Genomic DNA, 26,175 nt, shown 5'->3' on the forward strand with positions numbered 1-26,175 from the left:
ATCATTAAAAAAAAGAAGAACAAAACAGATCTTTTACATACATGCAAAAAAGCCCTTATACCTGATGATGCCAAAGCACTGCATAAAAATTCATAAAAAGTTACCGTGGTCATTATAAGGAATCAAACATGCAGGAAATTTCTAAAGCTGATGTTTGAGATCAGTTTTCAGAGACTGACAGCAATCCAACCTCTGCAGGGACACTTTGAAACACTGCAGAAAAGCCTTCTAATTTCTCTGCTTATAAGCCCTACTGAGTCCTTTCTGTTATCTTCAGAACAAAAAAAGGGTAGTAATAAAAATGTGCAACTGACATTGCAAGTAGTAATGCAGTACTGACCTGCTCCTTAGGCATTAACATAATAGTTAAACAAAACACCTTGAGTATCAGCACACAGATCAGGAAGGTATGAGACTGTATCTGAAAGGCAGTGTCCAGTTCTAGGGTTCCTAAGTTCTGTACTCCCCAGGAAAGATAGAGATATATTGGAGTGAGACCAGCAAAAGGTGGTAAAGACGATTAAGGGCTTACAGTATCTTTTGTATGTAGAGAGGCTAAAATAGGTGTTACTGTTCAACCTGTAGAAGAAAAGGCTCAGGAGGATGTTATCAACATGTATAAATATCTGATGGCAGACTGTAGAGAAGATGGAGTTGGGCCCTTCTCAATAGTATCCAGTGAAAGCACAAAAGGCAAGGGGCACAAATTGAAATAAAAGAAATTAGATTAAAACATATGAAAAAATGATTGCAGTGAGGACAGTCAAAACATTGCCATAGGTTGCCCAGAGAGTCTGTGGAGTCTCCATCCATGGAAATATTCAAAACCCAACTAGAAATAGCCCTGAGCAACCTGCTGTATTTGATCCTTCTTTGTGCAAGGTAGACAATCTCCAAAGCACTCTTCCAACCTCAACTATTCTGCATACAAATGCTTAAATGAAGCACTAAGGAATCATTTGATTTTTAATCTGGAATTACCTGGAATGATATTGGGCAATATTTGTGATATACTTCAAAATAGGCTGGCAAGAGGAGACTTCCTGTGCAGAGAGGATGTGTCTGCCCTTGGTTCTCTGGTCTTTGTGTTTGGGCAAAAACGAATAATCAATCATTTCAACTGAACAGTTTATCCTTTCCAGGGATTTTTCACTTAAGTTTGTCACAAGAACACGTGAGCCTTTCTTGACTCTTACTTGCTCCTCAAATAGATTGTGAAGGTGCTACCTGGGGACTGCAGGGCTTTCATTTTAAAATTACTAACCTCATTACCCAGTGAGAACTTCCAAAAATTCCCCACAACCCTCTCATGGCAGTTTCAACTATGGTGTTTAAGACAAATTTAGCAAAGTGCAACACAAGCAACGATGCAAGACCAAAATTTGCTGTTACAAGCAATGAAGAACATGCAATCAAACACTTGCAAGTTCAAAACCCAGCTTTGTGATCCAATCTCCCTCTAAGTCTGTTTTCGTCACCTTCAAATGCTGGTAAGCCAATGTATCTGTGCATGTGTGAGAAGTAAAAAACGTGCTCAGAGAAAGAAAAAGCAAATGGGTGAGGAGCAAACAGAAAGGAATGGCTTACAGCTGCAGTTTTAAAACTGCATATCCCATATCATTAGCAGAGCACTAATTACTTCACAAGCTGACTCCAATGGCTCTGAACCAGCAGAATACTGCTGTGTGTGTGAAGCCAGAGGCCACTGCTCCCCTCACTGACAATATCTGGCTAAGCTGAGTTATTGGACTTCTGCCTACAGCATGGATGCTTCTGATCCTTTCCTTGCTTGTCCTCAACTGAGAGGAAGAGGAGCAGATGATACACAGAGTTGCAGAGGCTCCTCTGCACACAAGTGCACAAACTTTGGTCTTCTGCTCAATCTCCAGACAGCACTAGCCACAAAAACCCCATAACATCTTTTTATTGCTGAAGCTTTATAACTCTCTGCCAATTCACCTGGTAGTACCAAGTAACAAATACCTGTTCCATTCAGCTTCCTGAAACTTGTGGGGAAAAAAATAAAGAAAAAAGCTGAGTAATATCTTGCTTCCTAATAATTATTATGCATGTGTTAGAAAAGTTTACAAAACACATTTTGCTACAGTACTTTGGGTTACTGCAAATTGGAGTTTAACATTTGCCATTTTAACAGTTCGGTTGTCTTTACTAAAGCAGAGATTTGTATGCCTGAGATAAAGTGCTGTTAACATCAAAGTCACAAACTTTTGCTTCCTGTTAGAAAAATACAGTCTTTAACCCCATAAGTCTGCTGATTTCTGTCTCTGAGCAAGTTTTCAGGTTTCTGTATTACCCCAGAGAATTATCATGTTGGGACTAAGCTGCCCACCAGTTTTTAATTAGATGGACTGAAGCATTAATTGTTGACCAAGCTACTACTGAAGCCAATAACAGTACTGTAAGGTAAACTCATGCATGCTCTTGAAAATAATGAATTTTGAAAACTTACCCATTAAGTAATAAAAAGAAAGTAATGGTATACCTTCAACAGCACATTGCTACAATACAGAATACTGGGGAGCCAAAAATAAGGTTGAATGGATACTGTAAAACGTATGAAAGCGACAGTCCAGTGAGCAAATGAAAAGATAAATGCTTTAAGAGGTGATTTCCTGAATTTCCATTGCATGCCTCCTATTGCACTTGTGCAGGAGAAATTGTTACGATGGTTGAAATCCTGCTGCTGAAATCCTTAACCAAGTTGCTTTTACAGACAAGAACATGCACAGTTGGCTGAAGCAAGGACAGCAGCAGGAGCACTCCTAGGTTTCAGTTCACTGAGATGCTGAAGTCCAGGCAAACGTTCAAGCTCACATCTCAATGTTTTACTGTTTAACTAGGACAGTCACAGTCTATGGTTAAGAGCAAATGGCTCTACTGCTCACGGAAGGACAGCTTGTTTAAGTTTGGGAAACTATGTTTTTACAGCAATAAGAGTGCCCCATCATATGATTCATGCTTTTACATATGTTTAGCTAAACAAATGCATGCAAACAAAGAAAAACATACACCTTTATTCAATGTAATGCTGCTTGTAGCACTTTCAAAGCATGAAGAGCTCAAAGCTCTTCATCAGGCAGAGAGGGTACAGGTCAGCCCTGAGACAAGCTGCACAAGCAGGGAATTGGACTCAGCAATTGCTTTGAAGCTCTTTCTAGCCCTGCATTTTAATGATGCTTTATTGATGCACAGGAGTAAGCTGACAGTGCTTTGAAATAAGATGTGAGAGCCGCCATCCTCATGTTGATAGTCCTCTTTTCTGCATGGCAGGAAGGCAGAGTGTGCAAGGCCACTTCCCTCAGCTGTTTAACAATAAGCAAGCCATCATATCTGAGAAACCACGAAGATGTAAGAAAAGACAACAACTGTGCTAGGAAATGAAGAAATGTTATTCCTCAAGAAACTACATTTGGAAAGGAATGAGGGGCTTAACAATCCCTCCTTTTGCTTTCACACTACAACTGCTTAATGTTGCTGATTCTACTCCATGCCTCCCACATCATCCCTCCATTCCCAAAAGCCAGAATCTTGTCTCGTTTCTTTCCTATAGGAAGGTATATAAACAACAAAAAACTCATGCTACAAGGACAGAATAGGGAAGTTTTGCTTGCAAATGCTGCCCTTGTTGTGGCTTTAGATACAGTTCCAATGTAACATAATCTGCTTTAAATCCAAACTGGTATGGGATTTTTCTCTTAGCTGTGAATGCCTGTACCCTCCCATAAGGAGGCAGCTACTTGGTAGCTATGCAGAGAGCTGGTCCAGGCAGTGGATCCAGCTGAAAACTCTTTTTTAGGGGGGGGGGGGTGGAGGAGGGAGCTATTCTTTTACTGGATTATTCATTCTGGACAGTTGCTAGTGCCAGCTGAAGACACAGTACATGGCAGGGATAGGTCAGATCGTGGCAACTAACACACAGATTAACTTAAACTACCACAATACTATTTCTTTATACATCAGAGTAGATCCCAGGTTTTCAAGCATGAAATAATGAAATGGTGCTCAACCACAGAAAGCAGTAGTGGCTCTGCAAAGTGCCCCCTTCCATTCTCTGAAAGGCTCTGCTCCGTGATGATGGCTCTCTCAAATGCAAGCCTTTGTCAGATGTGCTTTTGGTCTTAAATCTCAAATCACAAACAACTGTCATTTTCAGTTAAGTGATACTATAAGGCTATTTGCGCTTTTCTTTCCATGTAGTCATGGAAGGTTTTATGATGCTAAAATGTTCAGAAATTTTAATCAAGCTGCGAAAAAGCAAAATAATATTTTCCCAGATTTACAAGCAGTATAGGAAAAAAACAACTTCACAGAAATTAGTTTTCTGGAAGTATGGGAAATCATGTTTAAAGCTAGCCAACTTTGAGCCACCCGTGTCAGCTGAAAATCCACAGGAGTTATTATTCATTCATTGATGTGTAGCTGCAGTTGTCACAGATGGCTCAGGCCCCGTGACACAGTGCAGCAAAATACTTATGCAGTGCTGCAATGAAAAGAACACATTGCAAGAGCAGCCACTCCATTACCAAGAAGCTTTCAAAATCTCTGGAAGTCAGAGAGCCTGCAGAGGGAGAAGAGAGAGAAATCAAGTCTGGGGACTGCTAACGTTGAACTGCTAAGCATGTTGGTTTTGATGAGTCCAGATCTGCTGAAGGCCGGCAAAAAAGTCGACTGAAAAGATTTAACAGTTTCAACTGTCCAAGTAAAATTCTTTGATCAAGTATATTTTGAAAGCACGAAATCCCTGCTATCTCAGCAGAAGATTAAAGAATTTCTCTGCACAAAAGCTGTGATTCTGCAGGAAGAAATCCAATGAACCATTTGGGAAATGACGACCTCTCTGTGAACCTCAGAGGCAGCCTTGGAGTTATTTTTCACTTTCCGTCAGCTGAATCTCCCCTTTAACATCAGGAACACGAGTTTATTCACACTTATCCATTGAAAAACATCTTTTAACTTTCGTATCTAGATTTATGCTTACGATGCTAGTTGAATAACTACACTGAGTAAAGCTTCTTAGAAGCACTAGGGGTACATCAATACCTGAGGACATTTCCTCTCCTTCTCCCTCCCTACATTTTTTCCTCACAGGTAAGACATGAATGCACTGAGGAATAGTTCTAAATTTGTTTGGATAAAAAAATGGGGGAAGAAAAAAAAAAGAAACAGAAAATGAAGCAGTTGAAATCTTGTACTAATAGCAGGTCCACCTTTCCTATGAAATCTTGTTCAAATGTAGCTTCTCTTGCTTATGCCTGGAAATATGCAGAAATTACAGCTGTGTGTCCCTGCCATCTTATTCATAACAGTATTTAGTATTTTTGAAAAAGTGATGGGGTTGTTCAGAAAAGAAAATCACAGTCAAAAACCCAGTCTGGTTAAGCAAAGACTTTCAGCACCACGTATTGTATACTTTTAAAACAGACTCTCACAGGAAGAAAGGAACTGATTTAAATGTGTTCTCCCAAATAAAAAAAGGAACCAATTTAATATAGGGAGATTAAAGAACAACTGATTCGCAGCAATTAAAATAACAGGCTGAACATTAGAAACATCTGCACAGAATGTGAAACGACGACTGAGTCCTTTTCATCTGAGCTTCCACAGGAAAATAATTTCAATTGAAAGGGTGGTGATGTTCTATGCTCTTTTGTTGGTGGTGAGAGTGGGGCTTTTTGTTTGTTAGACTGATTTCTTGTTTAGTCATTTGCTTTTTTTTTTTTTTTTTTTTTTTAGATTTCCAGTAACCAAACAAAGAAACTCCTAGGAAATACAATGAGTTGCTTTACTGAAAAGGTATAAGACATGCCATTGCATTCATCACTACCCAGTAACTGAAGAACAAAGACAATAGGGGAAGAACACTCCAGTTAATCAGTCAAAAAAAGAATAGAAACTCTTCTAAAAGAAAAAAAGTGAGTACTGAACTAATGAGAGCCAGGATAATACAGATGGCTCACTTGAAACAACTCTGAAATAGAAATATTTCTTATAAACAGGACAACAGTAAACTAACATGCATCTGTGGAAGGGTCAGAAAAAGCATCTCAGCTGAAATTCAGAATAATGAACTAGAGCTACAAGCAGTGTCACTGGTGACTTAGAAAAAAGAGTAAGCTTTGGCAAAAAGGGCAAAGGATACCTAAGGAATATTTTCATTATCTCCTTTCCTTTCATCAGCCTGTGACCAAACTTAGGATTACCTGTAGACTGAATTACCTTGAAAACTCAACAATAAAAGTCAGTTTTTAAAAATCAGAAAGAATGGAAGGGAGGAATGCACAGAAGATACCTGTAGTCTGTAATCTTTTACATTAAGAAAAAAAACAGGAAGTGATCCAAAGACATCCTTAGAGGTCTGAGAAGTGTTGAAAAGGGAAAATAAATAAATATATATTTATCTAAGGCACCCAACATTCATTTTGAAAGCGATGCATCTGTTTTTTCTTTAGATGACTGGCTCACAACATAGCAGAATGCTTCAGGAAGCCACACGAGGACATCACATCCATTTTTAAATGACTACAGCAAATTTAGAGTTTGTCACGTGGAAAGTTTTATCACAAAATATTCACACTGATATTTTCAGAGTGTACTGTCAGTACAAATTATCAGTAATACACGTTACCACAAACGTTCAATTACACTGAATATATGACTAATTTCTTATTCATTGAATGGCCACAGAGGCATTCCTTAATACTGGATGTGCTACATTACAACAGATGGTGGTACCTCAACTGTTTGCATTTGATAACCTACCAGTAAAAGCATTCCTTTTATAAAAAAAAAAGAAGTTCCATAAAGGGAAGAAAGTTTCCCCTTCATATCTCCAAAAATGATGCTCTGTTCCATTGCAATTCATTCTAAATTGAGGTCTGATTAATTCTACACAATCAAAATTATGAAACAGAAGGCACATGGCTTTAGTACCAATTTCCAGAAACAGGCATGCAGAAAGAAAAAGAATTTCCTGGAAGGTCATGTCCTTATGACACTCCAGGTAAAAACACGCTAAAGAGACCAACAAACCACAATAACAATAAGGGAGGAAAACCTGCACACAGGTAACTCAAGCCTCATTTCCTATGTGAGGCTCAACCATTCTGAAATGTGGCAACTGTTAGTGAGCCTTGTCTAGCATGGGCACTAGGAAGAATGACTAAACAGCTTGAGCAATGTAGCAGGGATGCCTCAGTGACACTCTTGTAAGTACTACAATTAAGGCTAGGAAAGGTCTTTCACAATTAGGGTCACAGATTGCCTGTTGGATATATGAATGAGTGTCTTTTACCCATTTGTATGTGTATGAAGGATGATATACATATGTATATGTATGAATGGATGTCTTTTTCACATAGTATAAACTTGTACAGCAAAACAGCAGACTAAAATCCCAGATTTAAGAGATTATTTCTGTGCTTCTTTTGACTGGTCGAGTACTAATTTCCCAGGTATCATATGAATCAGCATCAAAATAAAAGCTTGAAATGAATAAACGACAAGGATGCAGTGTTTGATACAGTATATAGCCAAAAAAGGCATACAGGAAGTAGCAGGAGTTGCTGCTTGTAGCTGAACCACAAACAACCAAAACCAAAATAAAACCCCACCAGCCACCAGTTCCTTTCCTACAACTGCACTTGGCATACTCCTAACTTCTCAAGTATTTCTTAAGCTGCTCTTTACAGCAAATGCTCGTATTTCATTCACCAGGCTGCTGAAATATAAAGGTAGCACTCAATTAGAAAACCTACTGGTTGGACAGACACAAGACAGAATTGATTTGAAACTCTAATTTTACCTCCTCATTTCTCATTACGGTATGATCAAAACCCACATCTATGTAAGCACACTGAGGCTCTTCTAAAAAAGAACACCGATTTCAGTGGTAAAAATGAATCAAGAGGTTGTTCTGGCAGTACTAAGTGACCTCTTCCAGCAGAACACCATCTGAATGGCTGAGATTGGGGTCTTCACAACTTCAGTTTTCATGCATTAGTCTCCAGGCAGAGGAGATGAAAGGTGGCAGAACACGCAATTGCAGATGCGCTGAGATCTAACAAGTATGAAGAACAGTACAGGGCCTGGCCAGAGATAAGGTGTTCAAATGCCATCTGGAGAATTTAAATGGTGCTCATAAAGATCGCTTACCGGATTTTTAGTCATTCTACTTGCTGAGAGGAAAAACAACCCCCTTGGAATTCCTTAAGGGCTGGATTGTAGAAGAAAGCCAGAGAAGGATCTGCTGATGCCAAAGTCTGTGGGGCCTCAGCGTTTTCTGATATGCATCGAGCAGCATTTCCTCCAGGTTGCAGAATGCGTGACCTTCATCCTCCTTCAGTGGCAAGCACAACCAATGCACTGCTAGCCCTGAGTTTGGATCACTCAGCAAAAGCCCCACAAAATCCAATGAACATCTCCCGTACTAAAAATCTTGCCTACAGACCAGCAAGGCAGAGAGGGGAAAAAACTAAATAATTTTAGCAAGAAGGCTTACATTATTTACATCTCCTTCTTGCTGGGTTTATAATAGCTTAACTCAGAGGAGTTCCTTTTCACTGACACAGACCTAACCTGAAAAGGAAGCACTGATGCTTTTCAAGCAAACAAATACTGAGGGACAGACATTCTTGTCTTCAAGGGCTGGATCCACAGGGCAGCGGCACAGAATGGCAGCACAGCAGGAAAGCCCTGAAGGGCAGATTTCTTCCCTGACACATGAGCAGAGCATGGCAGGTGCTGAGAAACATGAATGACCTTAATGCTTCTTGGTGTAGGCACCTACCCTGGTGTGACACACATCCCAGCAGGAGGGCTGCTCAGTGGGGTCCAGACTGACTGCACAGAGAAAGCAGCTCTTCCCATCTCACGCAGCAGAGATGGAAATGCTTTGGGAAGTGTGCTGCCTTTCTCTCTTGCCCTCCTGATCCCCCAGCAGCAGCGTGCCCGTTCTGCAACCCCTGCTCACAAGTGCAGTCCCACTGCAAGGAGCAGGGCTGCTTGAGCAAGTAGCTGCTACTCAAAATCTGTCACCTTCACACTTGGCATAAAGCCTCCAACTCTCAGAATTACCAGTTTGGTGGTGATTCATGTAACAAAGCAGCCTGTGCAGCGTCAAGACAAAAAATGCCTCCTCGCAGTGAAACAAGCAGCAAAAAGCTCTGCATATTCCCAGATCTGAGTTACAGGTATCCTTCTTCCCTTCTTTCCGCCCCATCATCTTCTTTTGTTTTTGTGATTATTGTTACTCATATTTAAATGTTCATGTGGTGTTAAGTCAAGGTCAATTGCAAATCTGATAATAACAAATGATCTTTTCCTTTTAGTTATTGTACTGTGTAGAGACTTTAGAAAAGAAGTTGTTCTATGAACACCACTGCAGCACCACGTTACTCTTTTTCTTCTTATCTTCTACTTTTACAATGTTGTTTTAAAACTTTTAATTATTAATTACCAGTAGTTACTTAAGTTGCACATCTGTCTTAATTCTATCATCTCATGCTTTGCACTGCGCCACTAACTTTAGCCTTTGAGTCCATGAGAAGGAGTTCCTAAGTAAGAAGGCAAATGTGAGCACTACAGTTTCACCTTCATCTTTTTGCAGTGTGCAGAATATTTGGCTTTTCTATTTCTTGGCATTTAAGATGCTAGCACTAGGCCTCCTGCTGCCCTGTTAACTGCCAGATAATGCATCATCTGACAGTCATTAGCACTTTAAAGAAAACCTGCAGGAATTCTGACCTCCACTATTTTATTGTATTAAATTAAATTTTGGAACCCAAGCACCTTGAATGTCTGGTTTGAACATAGAAGAGGCTAAAGACAGAACATACTCCATATTTCATAGCCTGGGTTTGCTCATCAGACCCTTCAAGGACATAGCCATTTGGGTAAGATGCCTTTCCCAGCCATTCAAATCCTTCTACCAGCAAACTCCATGTCCCAGTAGCCATTCCAATTCAGATCTATAGCAGCAAAAAGACAAGAAATGGATGTGAACAAGTCTAGACTGTCATATTTTCTCTTGCTTTTCTCTCAGATTCTGCCAAACAGACCAACAGCGATCATGTTGAGAACCCCAAGACATAAGCAAGCTACAAGAAAAGCATGCAATTAATAAAACCACATGCAGGTCAGCCACTGAAAAGCAATGCTGAAATAGTGAGTAGACTGGGCATTTTCGTAGGATTTTCTAAGCCCACACACCAAAGTAAACTCTCCATCACACTAAGGCTAGAACAGAGTTTCTCACTACTGGGTAGCAAGTCCTGACTGAAATAACGCCCTATATCAGCAAAACGACTCACTAGCTTTGCATGTATTTCTGATATGCTTTTGGTGGGAGCTCACTGATTCTTTGGACATCATGTTATTCTGAAAAATACAGAACCACTGAAATCAACCTCCATCACTGCTGCTGGTGCCTAGCAGGACAGCTCTAGGAGAATCAAAATCCTGTTAAAAACTTCCAGGCTCTTGATTTGCCTAATGAAATGCACCCCACCTGCTGTTACATCTATTTCTCATTTCTGTCCTCAAATGCAGAAGACTCAATGCTCTGAAGATAAGTCAGCATTGAAAGAATCACTCTGCACCCCAAATGACCAAAATAAAAGCATTTATATGACTTCTGTAAACTTTGCCCATTATTCCTCTGACTTTCTGATTAGCATAGCCAATATGTTCTGCAATAACTGAAGAACTGCAGCAGTCACGTACCTCTGATTTGTCTATTCTTTTGACACTACAGAGAGCAAAAGCTCAGATCTGATGAACTGCTGCTCCAATTCAGTGCATCCATTACTTTGTATTAACTGCAGAGATTCCATCTAACTCAGCAGTGTCTATTAATATTTCAATATAGTTAATTAATACTTATCTGCTAGGACTTATGGGATGAGAAATACAGTTTTTTCTCCTTGCTGTTGCACCAGTGTACCAACACCACAATATATATAGCATACCAGTGTCCTCATTGGCCCAGAAAAGTCTACTTGTAGTGCAAGCACTGAGAGCTCAGCCACAAATTACTTTCCACAGGGCATCCTGAGGACAGTAGTAAGGCTACGGCAGGTAGCATCTCCTGCTACACAGTTTTTCTTAGACAGAAATATATACATTTCTAGCACGTGTCTGATTGACCATGCATGCTCTGTGGAGAAGCTCTTTGAACATACAGAAAAGTACATAGACTTACAAATGTCCAGAGGCAGGCTTAGTCTATTGCTCAGATGGGCTTGCTTCACATCTGGAGATCCCTGGCAAACGTTTTGCAGACTTGGATTCCTTCCCCGCAGAGAAGCTGTGTTTGGGCAGAAACAAGAAGAAACCTGGCACATCTGACAACTGTAAGCCATGGAGATATTCAGAGGCTGTTTGAGCCAGCAGCCCAAGTGATGGGGAAGAGACTACGCAAACATTAATGGTGTGCTGTGATCAGGGATCTGGGGAACACTCCTGCCTTCCTAAAGCTGTACATGTGTCCCAGGCACACCACTACCATGCACTAAGGTGCACATCAAACACATGTCTGTGGCTCTGGTTTCCAGGAGGCTGATCTATGCAAACACAGTACCTAGGGAACTATCTCAATCTGAAGGCAACACAGAATATAACAGCTGCAAGGATGTTTCTTTATTAAATGATTGCATTTTGATGACTGTCCAAACAAGAAAAACAGCAGTACTTGAGAATGAAAAACATCATTTAAAGAGCTGTAACTCCCTTCTCCAGTAGCCCATTTCAAGCTAAGTAACAATCAGCTTCAATGGCACTTTGTTTCACGACATGATTTTCATCCACTAAATTGGCTTTTCACCTCTCAGTGTTGATGTGGACATTCTCCCTTTCACCTTAATCAGGCATGCTTCCTTAGGCCCCAGTGAAAATGAGGGTGCAAGAAGGGAAAACACAAGGCCCTAGCATGCTAATTTGCCTTTTAGAGACAGATTCGGGAACATTCTTCTGATGTCTGTTAACAATGAACCAAGACACATCAGTGCTTTCCTAAAGTAGATCCTTTCACAGTCGTAATAGGACAAACCAGGAGAGGGCTAAGAAACTCAGCTTAACCATGATACAGCATTTCTTTCTTTTCCATGGCAAATTACCGTAACAGAACTGTAAGAGAATTTGTATCTATTTGAAGAAGGATGGTGATCTATCCAGAACTGTGTTATCTATGTAATACAAGCTCACATTGCAGCAAATTTAAGCACTAATCACAACGATCATTACACTGAATTTCCTTTAAGACATTTCTTACCATCTTCCTCAAAAGGCATTTCAAATATCATGCAGCAATTATACCCTTTAGGGAGGGGAATTGAATACAGCCATCTAGTTACTTTTGTACCAGTGAACTTTAATTACTCTGCAACCCTTTAAGGGCTGTTTTGGGAGATTCATGCAGTGTAAAAGGTAACCAGAGCTCTGGGTAACTGTTTAGTGTTCACTGGGAACCAGGAACTGTACTGTATAAAAGGGACTATGGATACAAGTATAATTTAAACGAATAGGAAAGCAGTCTGATGAGCTCTTTAGAATTTTCTTTTGTTTTCAAGCCCCCCCAAACTCCTTAAAATTGCATTAAAAATAAGCCTATTTGCCCCTTTTTTGTATCCTTTTCCTGGGAGGAAAGGGAGGAGAAAGAAGAGTGAAGCAACTTTGAAAAGCATTGTTTTAACTTAATTTTTGAAGCTGCCAGAAAAAGTTCCTAAGGTGAGGAGCACACGCATACAAACCTATCACCATAACCCTCACTGGGCAAATCATGCAAGTGTAGTGACAGGATATTGCAATGAGATAAGCTTCTTTGCACAAGATGTAAACCTGAGCTCTGAGGTCAAAGTGGTTTCAGGGTATTGTAGAGTCAGTAGATAAAGAGTTGAAAAAGAACTTGCACTGGCTTTTATCATCACATCCTTAGCCAAAACGAAGAAAAATACAGAGAAGCTCTGTTACAAATAACTGCTATTTCTTCAATCTCAAAAGAAGGATGACTACAATGAAGTTTTCAGAAGGGAGGGTGCATACTTTGGGGAGAGCATCCACTCTACTACACAGAATTAAGGTAGGAGATTCCCAAGGGAAACAGGAAATATCATCAGAGGACTTTGTCAGCGGCAAGTGGTTGGCACTCAGGTTGTAGTTTATAGAAGAGAATAAAAGCTTTTTATGAAGGTACATAAATACCTGCACATTTGTGCCACAAGATACAAAAGATCTAGCAGGAAAAAGCATCTTAGTCTCAGATATAATACTCTGTACACAGACTTATAGAAGCTATTTAAGAGATGCTAAATAACAAAAATACAATCCTCTGTATCAAAAATAAAACCCAGTAAGTAGGGGAAAAATACACCAAACAACAAAAAAATCCCAACACATTCAATTCTAGCACAAAGAAACATCTTTCCTCTATCCACTCTCCTTTTCAGGGAAGGAAACATATCTTAATGATTACATTCACTTTGCCCTTTCTTCCCTTTCTCCACACATACAAAGGCTTCCCAGAAAAAAAATGTATTGATCCCTTCCAAAATTTGGAGAGGGAAAAAGTCACTAAAACTACTAAGCTCACTTAGCCAAAGACTAAGACACAACACACGTTCAACACCACTCTCACTCTTTTTTTTTTTTTTTTTTGCATGATTTCTAGGCGTTCTGAGGCTCTGCCTCGTGGAAAGGACATACACACTGGCTGGGGACGACTTCTCCTGGCACACTTGAAGACAGAATAAGGGCAACAGGTACGTTCTTGTTTTTTCATTGAATGACACATTACTTAAGAGGTCACGCTGTAAGCAGGAGCAATCATAACAGCAATATTCTTCTCCACCAGGAAAACAAACAGATGAGGGACATCTTTATGTACAGCCCCGGGTCTCCTAAGATTTCACCGCTAGCTAAACCAAGACATGAGAGAAGATCTAAGCTACCAAGAACACCTTCTTGGAGATTCAACCTATATTTCTTTGCTTAAAGCACTTTAAACCTCTGCCTCAGATTCAATATAAAATTCTCAAGTGGATAAAACAGTTCCCAAAGGCAAGCCTTTCACAACATCCCATTCAACAAAAGAAGCTGCACATACAGTAATGGCTATGGCACAAACAGTTCTGCTGCATGCATGAACCTAATCCATCAGTTTCACACAAGTGAACAATGAAGATCATATATGTTCCATATATATATAGCAGCAAAAAGTTACATGGGACTTCAGATGTCCTGAATGATGGATTTTACTATGGCTAATCCTGTTACCACACCTACTGCCTTGGTATATGCCTCTGTATCTTGCTGACAGTAATCTTTCTCTTTCTCTTGTGAGCCTTAATGAAAGCTAAGTATCTCTTTATTCACTACACTGATACAGCTGGTAAGACTTTTCACTTTAGCAGACACAGAGGGAAGAAAGGAGTTTAAAAGCAGAATGCATCTCTGAAAAGACAAGCAAACAAAGGTCCTGCATTCAGCTCCCTCTCAGCATCAAGCGCTACTGCTTAATATTGCAGTTGGCTACAGGCACAGAAACATAACTTTAAACACCTCCAAGGAGGAAGCAGCTAACACAGCTTCTGACCTGTCTTCCTGTGACTGACGTGGGGAATTGCAAAAGCAAATACCTCGCTGTTCCTTAGCGATCCTTCCACTGCCCTCTATCAGCCTTTTACACTGGTGGCAGATGGTCCCCGTGCACTCCTGAGGCTGCTGACATATCCATAGGTACATCTGGGGCTGCTCTGGGGGCACCTGCTAAGAACAGGCTTCTGCTGCCTCAGACAGCATTAACTGGCTGCAGCTAAGTTTAGCCTTGCCAATTCTTACTGACATCCCATGCCCTCTTTCACCTTAATCTTGGTGACTCTTTCCCCTTGTTTCCTACTATTCTGCTATAAAACATGTTAACCAAAAGCTATATTCCATCTTCGTAATGATATTTCCCGATCAAACGGTTCTGTTGCTCTCCCTTTGGGTCTCCTTAGCACTGTCAGAGCTGTTAGATGCACTGCTTCCAGAGGGAAAAGCTTTCAAGGTCTGACCCCAAGGTTATTAACTGATGCCTATCTTGTTTTTCTTTTTTTAAAAAAAATAGGCATTATTAATACATTAATTTGTTCCTAAAAATATTTGTAGCAACCTTATCAAATTCATTCTACAGAACGGATGGTTCATCAGAGCTTTGAGATAAGACTGAATTACAATTTGGTCCTTCCTAATTTCTTTTTTTGCCTCTCAACCATATGAGACTATTTAGCAGGTTATTTGTTAATCCCATTTCATTTTTATATTATTTTTGAAATGTTCCAAGATTCTGCCACGCTTCCACACAGAGAAGCGTTGTTTTCCACTTATTTTTAGCCCTTTCAACCTACTACATAATTGTGATAACTCTGAAACAAACCATAAAAGTTTTTTGAAAAGTTAATCAATTCAGTGATCTACAAAGAGCCTTTACGTGTAGGGTAAGCCATAAGGAATAGGTGCTGATAAGACAGTGATAAGACAAATTAAATTGTTCACAAACACCTGAACATGCCAAGTTTCTTTAATCAGCGACCACTTACAAGCAGCTTAATTCAATTTATTTGTAGCTCTTCATGTCAGTATTTTCAACAAACCCCCTTTCTCTACAATGAACCGAAGAGCACTCAGAAAGCAGAGAGCAGGAACAATTGCTCTAAGGAATTATTGGCTTGCCAATAACCAGGGAAGCACCTTGTAGATTATACGGCTCTTTATCAGAGATCCTAAGAACACAGAGTGACCATTTAAAGCCCAGTGCATAGATGGCAACTCAGCCAAGAAACTGCAGACTCACGATGCTGCTGCCCTGATAAACACACACAAATGAAAAAGATGGCAGAGAAATAGAGGACATAAAAGCTGAGGGCATGGCACGGGACCTCTTCACAATGGGTCAGTAGAGCACAGAGCATGCAACAAAGTCTTCATACTCACATACTTTCAAACCTGAAACAGAGCATGTGGAAAGCTGTTCTCATGTCCATCAGTAGGTTCCTCACCACTCCTAACACATCTTTTTTTTTTATTTGCACAAGACAAAAAGGACATAGAAGCAGACAAGAGTCACACTGAAACAGATCCTGCCCAGGGGGGGCATGAAGCTTGCAACAGGCACTTGCTATTTCCAACACTCTTGCAAAGAATTAGATTTAGCCTTGATGAAAAATTCTCTTCCACTTTAATAATATATCAAGTATTTAATTTGCTTATAAACTATTAAGCAGATACCTGTCTGTCCAAGTACTGTTAGCACTAATCATAAAAATCATATTGCGCTATAAATTATGCATAGATATTCTGGTTAGCTGAAACATGTGCTGCAGTCATTACCCATCATAGTTAAAATGGCATGTGTCCATACGGTATATCAACATGAAAACACTTGTCAGATACTTCCCATCCCTTATGTACTTCATAACCAGCATGAAACCACAGACAGTCTGGAGTGTTGAAGAAACACTCAGGTTATCTTCCAATTTTGCTTCTCTATTTTCTTGCTGAATTTGCTACTCAATAAAATTTGTCTTTGGGCATCACCTTCATTTTGTTTCTTATAGGTTAAATTTAAGTATCAAGGAATGAAAGTTCTTATGGTGCCATTTTACAAAGCCTGCAGTAATGGCAATAATTACCTTCTTTCAAATAGTCAATAACATCAGTTCTATAAGGACACCTAGGGAAGACAGCCATGTAGGTCCTCAGCATATCGATACAAAATAAGACCACCAAAGCACTCTAAACAAAAAATCAATAGAATTGCAGGGTTATAAATGGTGAACTGCAAACAATTTTACCTTAAAAGCATTCTGAATGAAGAGAAAAATTTCAGATGGCCTTATTAACAAGTTGTATAACCATGTAAAACAAACTGATATAATTAAAACGTAACCGACACTTTTTGCACCTTAGGAGATGCACCATTCTGACTGCTCACCAGCAAGAAAGAACAAATGCAGACAAGTACAATATTGCAACTGATACCATGGTCTGAAGCACAAGAAGCAACTGTTAATAACATAAGATTTCATTAGCACTGAAACTTTGTACGTTCTGAAAGCAGCTCAGGACATTCTTTCTGCACCGACGACTTCTGTCATACTGCAAAATCTTACAAACTTTAATTCTGATGGCATTATTACTTACACTTCTAGCTGTGAGTATTACTGTCAGTAGTCCCAATGAAACCAATTAGTTGACTCAGAGTAATTAAGCATTAGGGCTAATTATACCTGTTACTGGGAATTAGGCCTTTTCTTTTCACTAGATTGTAATGCTAATATTTCAGAGTTAGGATTGCTGGTTCTGACAATTATATCTAAAGTTTTAGAAAATGTCTTTTCCTTAAAGTTTTCCTAGTCCCACTACGAAAACTACAACTCCTGATGAAATGAGAAAGAATAAAACATTTTGCAGTCTCTCATCTTGCAGGAACAAACTAGACTATATTAACCCAACAACCTTATCAAGCAAAAGGCAAATAGAAAGAGAACATCTTACTCCAGTGAATTCTATGATATTGATTTCCAAGAAGAACTGGGTTACCAACAAAGCACTACAGCAGCCTTACAACCATATCTAATGCAGACAGTTACAAAATGCATCAGATCTGTATATCTTGCCCCAGAAGATAACCTGCACCTTCCTTCCATCTCCTGCCACAGTTATTTCACAGCTATGTCAGTGCTGGAGACTGCCTCCAAAGCCAAGTACAAGACTGAAGAAGCTCAGTTGTAGTTCTGACCTCTCGAAACAGAACATTTGCCTGACACAAACAGCATTGATCCTGAGGCATTTTCAGCAACTTCATCTAGACCTGGAAAGGGACGTCTGTCTCAGATGGCTTATTCTTGTTGTATGATGTGCGGAGTGTGTCTTAAAGGCTTGCTTTCACTGGTGTGCACTCTTCCAGGATTTGGCAAAATAAGGGATGGGTAAGGATTTGGTCTCTAGTTGTGCTGCCACATAAGCAGCTAATGGTCATAATTCAATCAAAACAAAGTGCAGATGTGAATTTTGGTAACATAAAGCCTGATTACAGAACAGACCAGCTGTTCAAACCCTTTCATACAGGTATTCAGAAATGCTTTGTCAAAAATCAGTGAAACAACTTCATAAGTACAAGAGAATCTCCATGACAATAATCTGAGGGAGTGATTAGAACAGAGAAAGAAGGTGGAATTTTTCCAAGCATGCATTTTTACTAATCTTTCTCCAGAAAGAAATAAAACATCCCACACACATTGCAAAGCTACTACTGCATATTTCTTCCCTGTTCTTCCGAGCCCAATCTTTCCTGCCTGAAATCACAAGCCCACCATAATTTGGAAGTATTTTTAAAAACACAAATATACACTTCACATCACTCCTTAAATATAATTCCCAATCCCATAAATTCAAAGTAGCCCAAATTCCTAGTTATTCCAATCATGAAACCACACAGAATACTTTATTATAGGCAGACACAAACATACACTGGATAAACAGAAACAAAAAAAAACACAACTCAAAAAACATTTAACATGACTAGAGAGACAATGGTGTTAGTGTACTAAACCATACGTAAGGGTGACCAGAGGCAAACTGAGAAACAGATTTTTAAATAAAATGTTGAGTTTTAGGGAAAAAAAAACAAAAAACAAACAGAAATAGATGGGATGGAGATTCCTATAGAAAATCCAGCTAAGTCACTTAATTTTGTTTTCACTTTCTTAGACTTTACCCATCTCAGGGAGCTCTATAAATGTTCTTTCTTTCTTTACACAGTAACAAATTATAACCAGCTCCTTGCTCACTGAAGAAAAATGTACTGCATTATAGATAAATCAACAGATGAGGCTAAGATGCATGACATTATCATTCTATTAGAAGGGAAAATTGTGCATCATTTTACCCTTTGAAAAGTACTCAGTACAGCTCTAAAGCTATATGATGGAATGAATATAGCAGTGCAAATATTAACAGTGAGACAGCCTAGCACAAAGGCTGTAAGAAGCACTACAGCCCAAAAAGACTGTCGAAAGTGTCAGGATGGCAAAAATGGAAGAAATTTTTGATTTGAACTTTGTGCCCAGCTCAGACTGGGGAAGTTCTTGTGTCTGAAACCTTCAACCACTTTCTCAGGTTCTTTGTGTTCAGGCTCTCTCACACCAGCCATGCATCACAGAAACAACCAACTACGAACATTTCCAGCTCACTAACATTTGTCTCAGCCATTCAGCTGTTTCTGCCAGGATCCTCCTCCCCCTTTACACCCTGTGAATCAATTCTCCTTGCAGTAGCACTGACACAGGCTGATGTTGCCGTTTGGAGTTGTTTTTTTCCCCCAAAATGAGTTAATCATCACTGCTTTAAGCAGCATTGAGCTGACCTGCCTTTCTAGATGCAAGAATCTTTCTTCCCTCTGCATGGCAAAACTGTGCAGAGCCACTCAGTCCCTTTCCTCTCAGCTTTGCTTTCCCAGAACATCCCAGGAGAACATGTGACAAAGAGATGAAACCAAATTTTTATCACTGAAGGGAAGAAGAGACATTTATTTCTACAACCTGGCTCTGATCCCTGGCTGAAATCTATAAATGACTTAGATCACTTGAGGATCCAGACATTGGGTGAGATCTCTGAGAGACTTCAGTGCACCTGAAATGTGTGCTGTGCCTCAGGACGGACTGAGCCAGCGAGCTCTGGAGCCAGCATTGCCTGCAGGACCTCCACTAGTCTGTTCTTTCAGTACCTTACTCCCTGCTCCTCAGTGCACATCCCAACCCCTCCATCCCTCTGACCGTGGGTTTCCATTCAGTTGCATCACTGGCCCATGCTTTTGAGTCTAAGGTGGGGAGATGTTAAAACTCAAGAGCTCCCCTCCCCTAGTTGTACAGCGCAGAGGCTAAATATGTTCCTTCCTAAGGAACTCTCTTGGCTGACCCCTTGTACAGCTACTGCAGTCATTCTTCCCTTATGCCATCAGCAAGGCACTGGCTTTCTTTCTCCCCAAGTTTACATTCCCAGTTAAATTCTAAGTAGACAACCAACCTTGTTTAAGCAAAGACTGATGCTTGGTGACCTCCCTGAATCATCTTGGGAAGACAGATAAGGTGAAGATGGCTTCTTGCTCCCTTAACAAGAAATCTCTCTCTAAAATCAGCACTGCAATGGATTGCAGTACAAATCTTACTTTTCAGCTAGGAAAAAAGTATCTGTCTGTATATAGAAGAAAACTTGATCAGATCAGCTCACGGTAGTACTGTCCCCTGCAGCCCACAGATATGATATAAAAGGGATGGCAGAAGAAAAATACACGTATTGGATCATTTAGTGAGAGTTGTAAGTGGTCTACTTCCTTATCACTCACTACCTCTGCTAATTTATAAAACTTGAGAGTTACCTACCATGCACTGCCACTGTAAACCTAGAATATTTCGCAACAAGAGGAATAGAAATAGGTCAAAGCCTCTAAAAACACATTAGCTACTCAGATGGAACAGTCTCAGGAGAGAGATGATGCCATTGAACAGTTGTCACAGATGGAGACTCAAGTTTTCAGAAGCAATTTGGGATTAGCTTATAGGTGCCTGAAGAAGGAGGTTAGAAAGAGAAATTGAAAATTGATGTTAGGAAGACGTGGAATAAAAGCCAAAGCTTCACGTTAAGAGATGGAGCCATGCCAGACTGCTAAACAAAATAAAGAAAACAAAAGATGGCCACTCAAAAGCAAGAGAGCATTTCACATTCCTCTAATGTGGCAATGGAGGAAGTCTTTCAGAAAATTAAAAAAATCATTTTTGTACGTGGACTGATTCATTATCAAATATGGAAAAAATCTGTATCTGTCTATATTTTTATTGTTATGCAGCCACATTAATTTCAGCAGAAGAGGTAATCTAAATCCTTTGGGAAACATTATCCTCTTGATATGAGCACATAACTCAGATTAATAGGATTTGCATATGTATAGTAGTAAGGAAAATAACCCTGAGTTTGGAAAACAGCTTTGTATTTTAAACGGATTGGGAAGACCAACAGAAATATATACTGGGGACAAATAATTGAACAGCATTTTTAACTCATGCTAGGTGATAATTGCGAGTTAATTGAGCAGTATTTAGAAATGAGCAAAATAAGCTAGGGTATTTTGGACAATCAAAGCAAAATTGTAAATACGTTCTGAAGAGAAGGGCAGACAATTTGCATTGCTAATCACTTTTTTTTTTTTTTTTTTTTACAGTGCCGACCAAATCTATGCTTTCCCCAAATTGACTCTGTATGCAGTCTCTCAGTTGTTCAACAATATAGATAACAACAGTAATGGTATAATTATAACTTACAGCAGAAGTAGATAAAAACCTGCTAGTTCTTAACCAGTGGTTGTAATTAAGAGTGGAGAAGGGTAATATTCACTTATTCTGCTTATGTTTCATTAATAAAGGGGGATTTTAAGTTCCAATACAGGAAAGCAGCTGCATGCTGCATCCCAGCCCTGACCATGTCCTGAAAGAAGACAATGAGTGGGCAATGCAACCCGATGTGTAGCAGCTGTAGGAAAAAAAATACCTCTGTAAGCAGAGGCTGAGCAGCAGCCATAGATATGGAATGCATTACGTGGAAAACAAGTGATCAGCACATAAGGCAGAGGTTATTTCCTGCGCCCCACGTGTCACCTTACTTTCGTTCAGATGGAGAACAAAGCATTCCTTCCTTTCCACTCTCTTCCCCTGCACAAGCATGGGAGCACACGTACGTTGGGTGTGCACCGCCAGGTAACCCACGGGAAAGCCGGACACGGCGAGCGCCGCCCCTCCCCGCCGCGGAGCCGTTTCAGCACCACGGGCGGCGGACAGCTCCCAGCCACGTGTTCAGTCCGCAACCTCAAAGCGCGCGGAGGGACCTCCAGGACGCTCCGGAGTAAGGCTCCAATCCTACATCCAAACCCTACATCGCACAGCAACATCACGCTAAAATGCCTCAACAAGATGCCCAGCAGCTGTTTCCTTGGAATACAGAGTCCCTGCATTCAGGGTGCGTGGCTCGTGCTTTCTGTAGTACCAAAGGAGTAAATCCAAAAGCTCAGAAATGAAGTGGGCACCGCTGGCACGTTTTGCTTACTTTAGCTCACTCACTCAATGCCGGTTGCTAAGCAAATTTTTTTTTCTTTAAGCTCCAAACTACTCACTGCCAGATGGATTAATGAAAACACATGCTTGCACTGCTCAACACACTTTTCATTTATATTTCTTGATAAACCGACACTACTTTTAATAATTTCTTTTAAAGGAATTCCACCTCTTAAAGTAAAGATGTAAATTCAAGTGAGGAGAGGAAAGCGGAGGAACAGAAAGAAGCTAAATGTAATCATCACATTTTCCAGTGGATTGCAGAAAAGAGGCACCTAGGGACTTGAGGGCCCTTGGGGACTTGTAGTAAAGACAGCACGCCTGGCTCAGCATAGAGATGTGAGGCACCAGGTGACCTGAAGGAATCTTGCTCTTAACTGGTTTATCTATTTATAACTACATGACATAGTATTATTACCTGTGACAGCACAAGACAACACAGGAGTATTTCAGCAGACCAATAACCACATGCAGCCTTGCACAATTTACACCTTACACACAGCATTGCTCTTTGTGTTTTCACTCCTCATTCCCTAGACCTAAGACCTGGTCTCTGACACTGTACTCCAGCCTGTGCCCTGAAATGTCACTAACTTACCACAGCTTGGTGTGTCTTTAAGAAGTCACCATCAGAGAGAAATAATGACCCGCTGCACAACGCAGCCAACTGTTCTGCCAATGGTACTACCAAACCATGCATTACCCATTACCAAGGGTGTAATTACAGCAAGGATGACAGGAGGGGGAGGGGAATCCCCTCCATCACCTAACCGAGGAGAAAACACTTCTCTTTTCTGTCATCTCCAACTTTCAGCCAGCTGAAAGGGGAAGGAGGCACAGGGAGCCTGCAGCAAGGAAAGAAGCAACACCATGGCGGCTCTTTGCCCCTCTTAAGGAGCTGACAAGAGGGAGCTGCACCAAAGCACACTGCACAGGGAGGCTGTTCCATCTGCTGCTGGGACACAAAGCTGCAGCAGGGCTTCCCAGCTATCAATCCTCCCTCACACCCTGGCGAACAGGGGAAGTTCGGTGCCTTACAGAAAGCCAACAGAAAGTACTTTCTTTTTCTTTGTGTTGCAGTTTGGGTGCAGTTTACTGTTGACACAACCCGTAAGGGATGAAGAGGTCGGAGGAGGGGAACAGCAGGGCCTAGCACCTGGGACAAGCACCACGTGTGGTACGAGCTGGTGGGACAGCTGAAACCCAAGGTGCTATGAGGTGGCTGCGAGAAAGGGGCAGAGACCGTGGAGCAAGGAGGCTAGTCCTAAACCATACGAGTGGGGAAGAGGGAAGGAGGAAGCGAATTTGGGGAGCCAGAGGTAGACCGGCAAGCGGTGGAAGGCGCACAACTTGAGAGCGACGAAAAAGCAACGGCGAGACAATGGCAGATTTCAGGAGAGCAGGTGGGCAAGGCGGGGACGGCCGCCCTGGCACTTCGCAGGGCCAACCCCAGCACGAGGGAGCCGGGTGGGACGGGCAGCACGCGGGCAGCGGGCCGGGGGCCAAACGCAGGCCGTGGGGGACCGGGGGAGGCCGGGATGCGGCCGGCGGGCCCCGAAGGTGCGAAGCAGGGCCCGGCAGCGGCCCCGGGATGCTCGGCGGACCCCCGCTCCCCGTCCCCAGCCCGCACCGGGCCGACTCTCACCTGCCTCGAGGTTGAAGGAGATGCGGGCCTCGGCGAGGTACGGAGTGTCGCTTTTGGAGCGGACGCGGCGGATGGGTCTGCGGTCGATGTCCTCCTCGGAAGATGCCGCCATTAATGTGGGCACGGTGAGCAGCGTGGCCCGGCGAGCTGGCGAGGGCGAGCGGCGGAACGGCGCGGGGCGGCCGGGCAGAGGAGGGGGCGGCGGGGGCGGGCGGGAGGGACGGAGGGAAAGCAGGCGGGGGGGGGTTGGGGGGGGAAGGGGGAGGGGAGGCGAGGACGGGGAAGGGAGAGAGGGAAAGGGAGAAAGGAGCGGAGGGAGGGAGAGAGGGAAAACCCGTCAAGGATCCGCGGACGGGAGCGCCGGCCCTGCCCGCTGCCCCTCCCGCCCCGGGGCGCCCGGCGCCGCCCGCCCCGCCCGGCGGAGGGCACGGCACGGGGCGCGGCCAGGCGGCCCTCGGAGCCCCGCGCCCGGCCGAGCTGCCCCCGCCGCCCAGGACCCGGCCCAGGTGCCCCCACAGCGGGGCTGCGGCCTGCCCCGCGCTCCCCGAGCCGCTCCGGGGATGGGGATGAGGTAAACCGCGGCCACGCGTTTAGAAGGGCCAACGAGAGGAGCCCGTGGCAGCACCTGTGTGTACGAGTCGCTGCGGCACGTGTTTGGGAGATTCGGATTGCTTAACAAGAAGGCGGTCGCTTAAGGTCGCTAATTTGTCACCGTCTCAGAGTCTTTTGCTCTGGTCAACCTCAGCACCCAAGGGACACCGGCAGGTGCCCAGTGACTGCGGGCAGCCATAAAGTTTTGGGGATGCCTTTCTTGCTCATTCGTGCAGAATCAACACTTAGTTCTTTTGCCTATCAAACCTGCAGGGGGTTTGGAGCACGCTGGATGTTCTTTCTGTGGTTGTAAAGTCAGCTTAAGCCAAAGTTTGCCATTAGGACGTAATGGCTTTGTAAAAGTTTACAAGAACTTTTAGGTTTCTCGGTGACTGCAGTGGATAAGGTGTAAATATAGCTTGTTTGCAAAGCTATTCAGTTTGCTCTGACGTTACTGCCTTGCCCCAGCAAACATGGACAAAATCACTGGTCAGCACCTGCAATAAGATTCTTAGAAGGATCCGTACTCCTAAATACGTAGGGGCATGCAGCAGAACAGATGTGACATCCCAGGATCTCTGGTGAACCACCACGCAACTGGTGAGCAAGGGGGTACTTACTTAAGGTGCTCTTACCTGTGTCAAGGTTGAAGCATATTCGAGCTTCTTCTAAGTACGGGGTGTCACTCTTAGACCGGAGTCTTCTGATGGGTCTGCGGTCTATGTCTTCCTCAGAAGATGCTGACATCAGCGTGGGCACAGTGAGCAGAGTTGCCCGACGAGCTGATAAGAAAGAATGAATGAAGAGGAGAATAGCAGGAGAAATGGAAATGGGGACAAAGAGGAAGGAAAAAAAAAAAAAAGAGAAGAAAAGAGAAATAAAATTGTTCAGTGGAAATTAGAATCTGCAGCGTGTGGTGTGAAGTCCCTGCCTCGTGCGCTGCAGAACTTAAGGGCTGATTCAAATGATGCCAAGATGAGGAAAAAATGATGCCTCAAAGACACAGCTAATAACTCTGTTTCTGACACAGACTGCCTGTTCACAGTTACTAATTTGGCTACTTAAACCATTCTTCACAACTTGTCCATAGCTGCAGTGCCTCCTTCTCTGAATATTGTTTTTCAGACCACGATGCCCAAGTAATGGGAGTTGCCAGGTGTTCACTTAGTTTGCAGGACTTGGTGGAATCTGTGCCCTGGAGTGCGTGAGATGATACATATAAAAACTAACCCCAAATTCAGTTTCTTGGTGTCTTAATTTTGTGCACTCAAATTGACAGCTAATTTTTGTTCTTAATCACTCCATGTCTTAGTATCTTAATTGTGAAATGTGGAATTATCAGTTTCTTTCATGAGGGATTTTTTGAAAATATAAATTCATTAATGTTTGTAAAGTATTCATATACTTTGGTGAAGCACCAGTGAAAAGCCCACGAGGAAATGAATATTTCTATCTGCTGTATGGGCTTTAAATTGCTCGTTGCCATGCCTTAAAGGAGGAGAAAGCAAAATATTTAATATTAGTTCATTATGTGAGTACTGCCCACTGATGAAGCAAGTGGAAGGATAGTAAAAAAATTACTGTGTCATCATACAATTCGGAATTGAACCATAATACATATGGATTAGAGAACTGAATTAATGTTGCAGAGGCAACCTTCATTCTGGCATTGCGTAAGTATTCAGCACTTGACCTTATAGCCTTAATGATATCCCTTTAATGTAGGTGTTTTTAATGTAAAATGTAATTACGGGCGTCTGTTGAGCGCATTTGGTGTCATGCCTA

The 26,175-nt window shown here is 41.9% G+C and overlaps 1 protein-coding gene across 5 annotated transcripts in view; it reads right to left on the reverse strand.

Annotated features, from left to right (window-relative positions):
- PHACTR1 (phosphatase and actin regulator 1) overlaps positions 1–26,175 on the reverse strand; it is a 296,676-nt gene that overhangs the window by 258,526 nt on the left and 11,975 nt on the right. For 3 of the 5 annotated variants that reach the window (XM_090136924.1, XM_090136925.1, XM_090136927.1), the window contains exons 3-5: positions 25,026–25,172; positions 23,800–23,946; positions 11,219–11,323 (exon numbers count right to left, since the gene is read on the reverse strand). In XM_090136924.1, the coding sequence (XP_089993050.1) occupies positions 11,219–11,323; positions 23,800–23,946; positions 25,026–25,172 (399 nt within the window). The remainder of the gene's footprint in view (positions 1–11,218; positions 11,324–23,799; positions 23,947–25,025; positions 25,173–26,175) is intronic. The other 2 variants (XM_031589369.2, XM_090136929.1) reach the window with 1 other exon arrangement.

Source organism: Phasianus colchicus, chromosome 3 (assembly GCF_987193195.1).
Source record: "Phasianus colchicus chromosome 3, bPhaCol1.hap1.1, whole genome shotgun sequence".
Classification (NCBI taxonomy): domain Eukaryota; kingdom Metazoa; phylum Chordata; class Aves; order Galliformes; family Phasianidae; genus Phasianus; species Phasianus colchicus.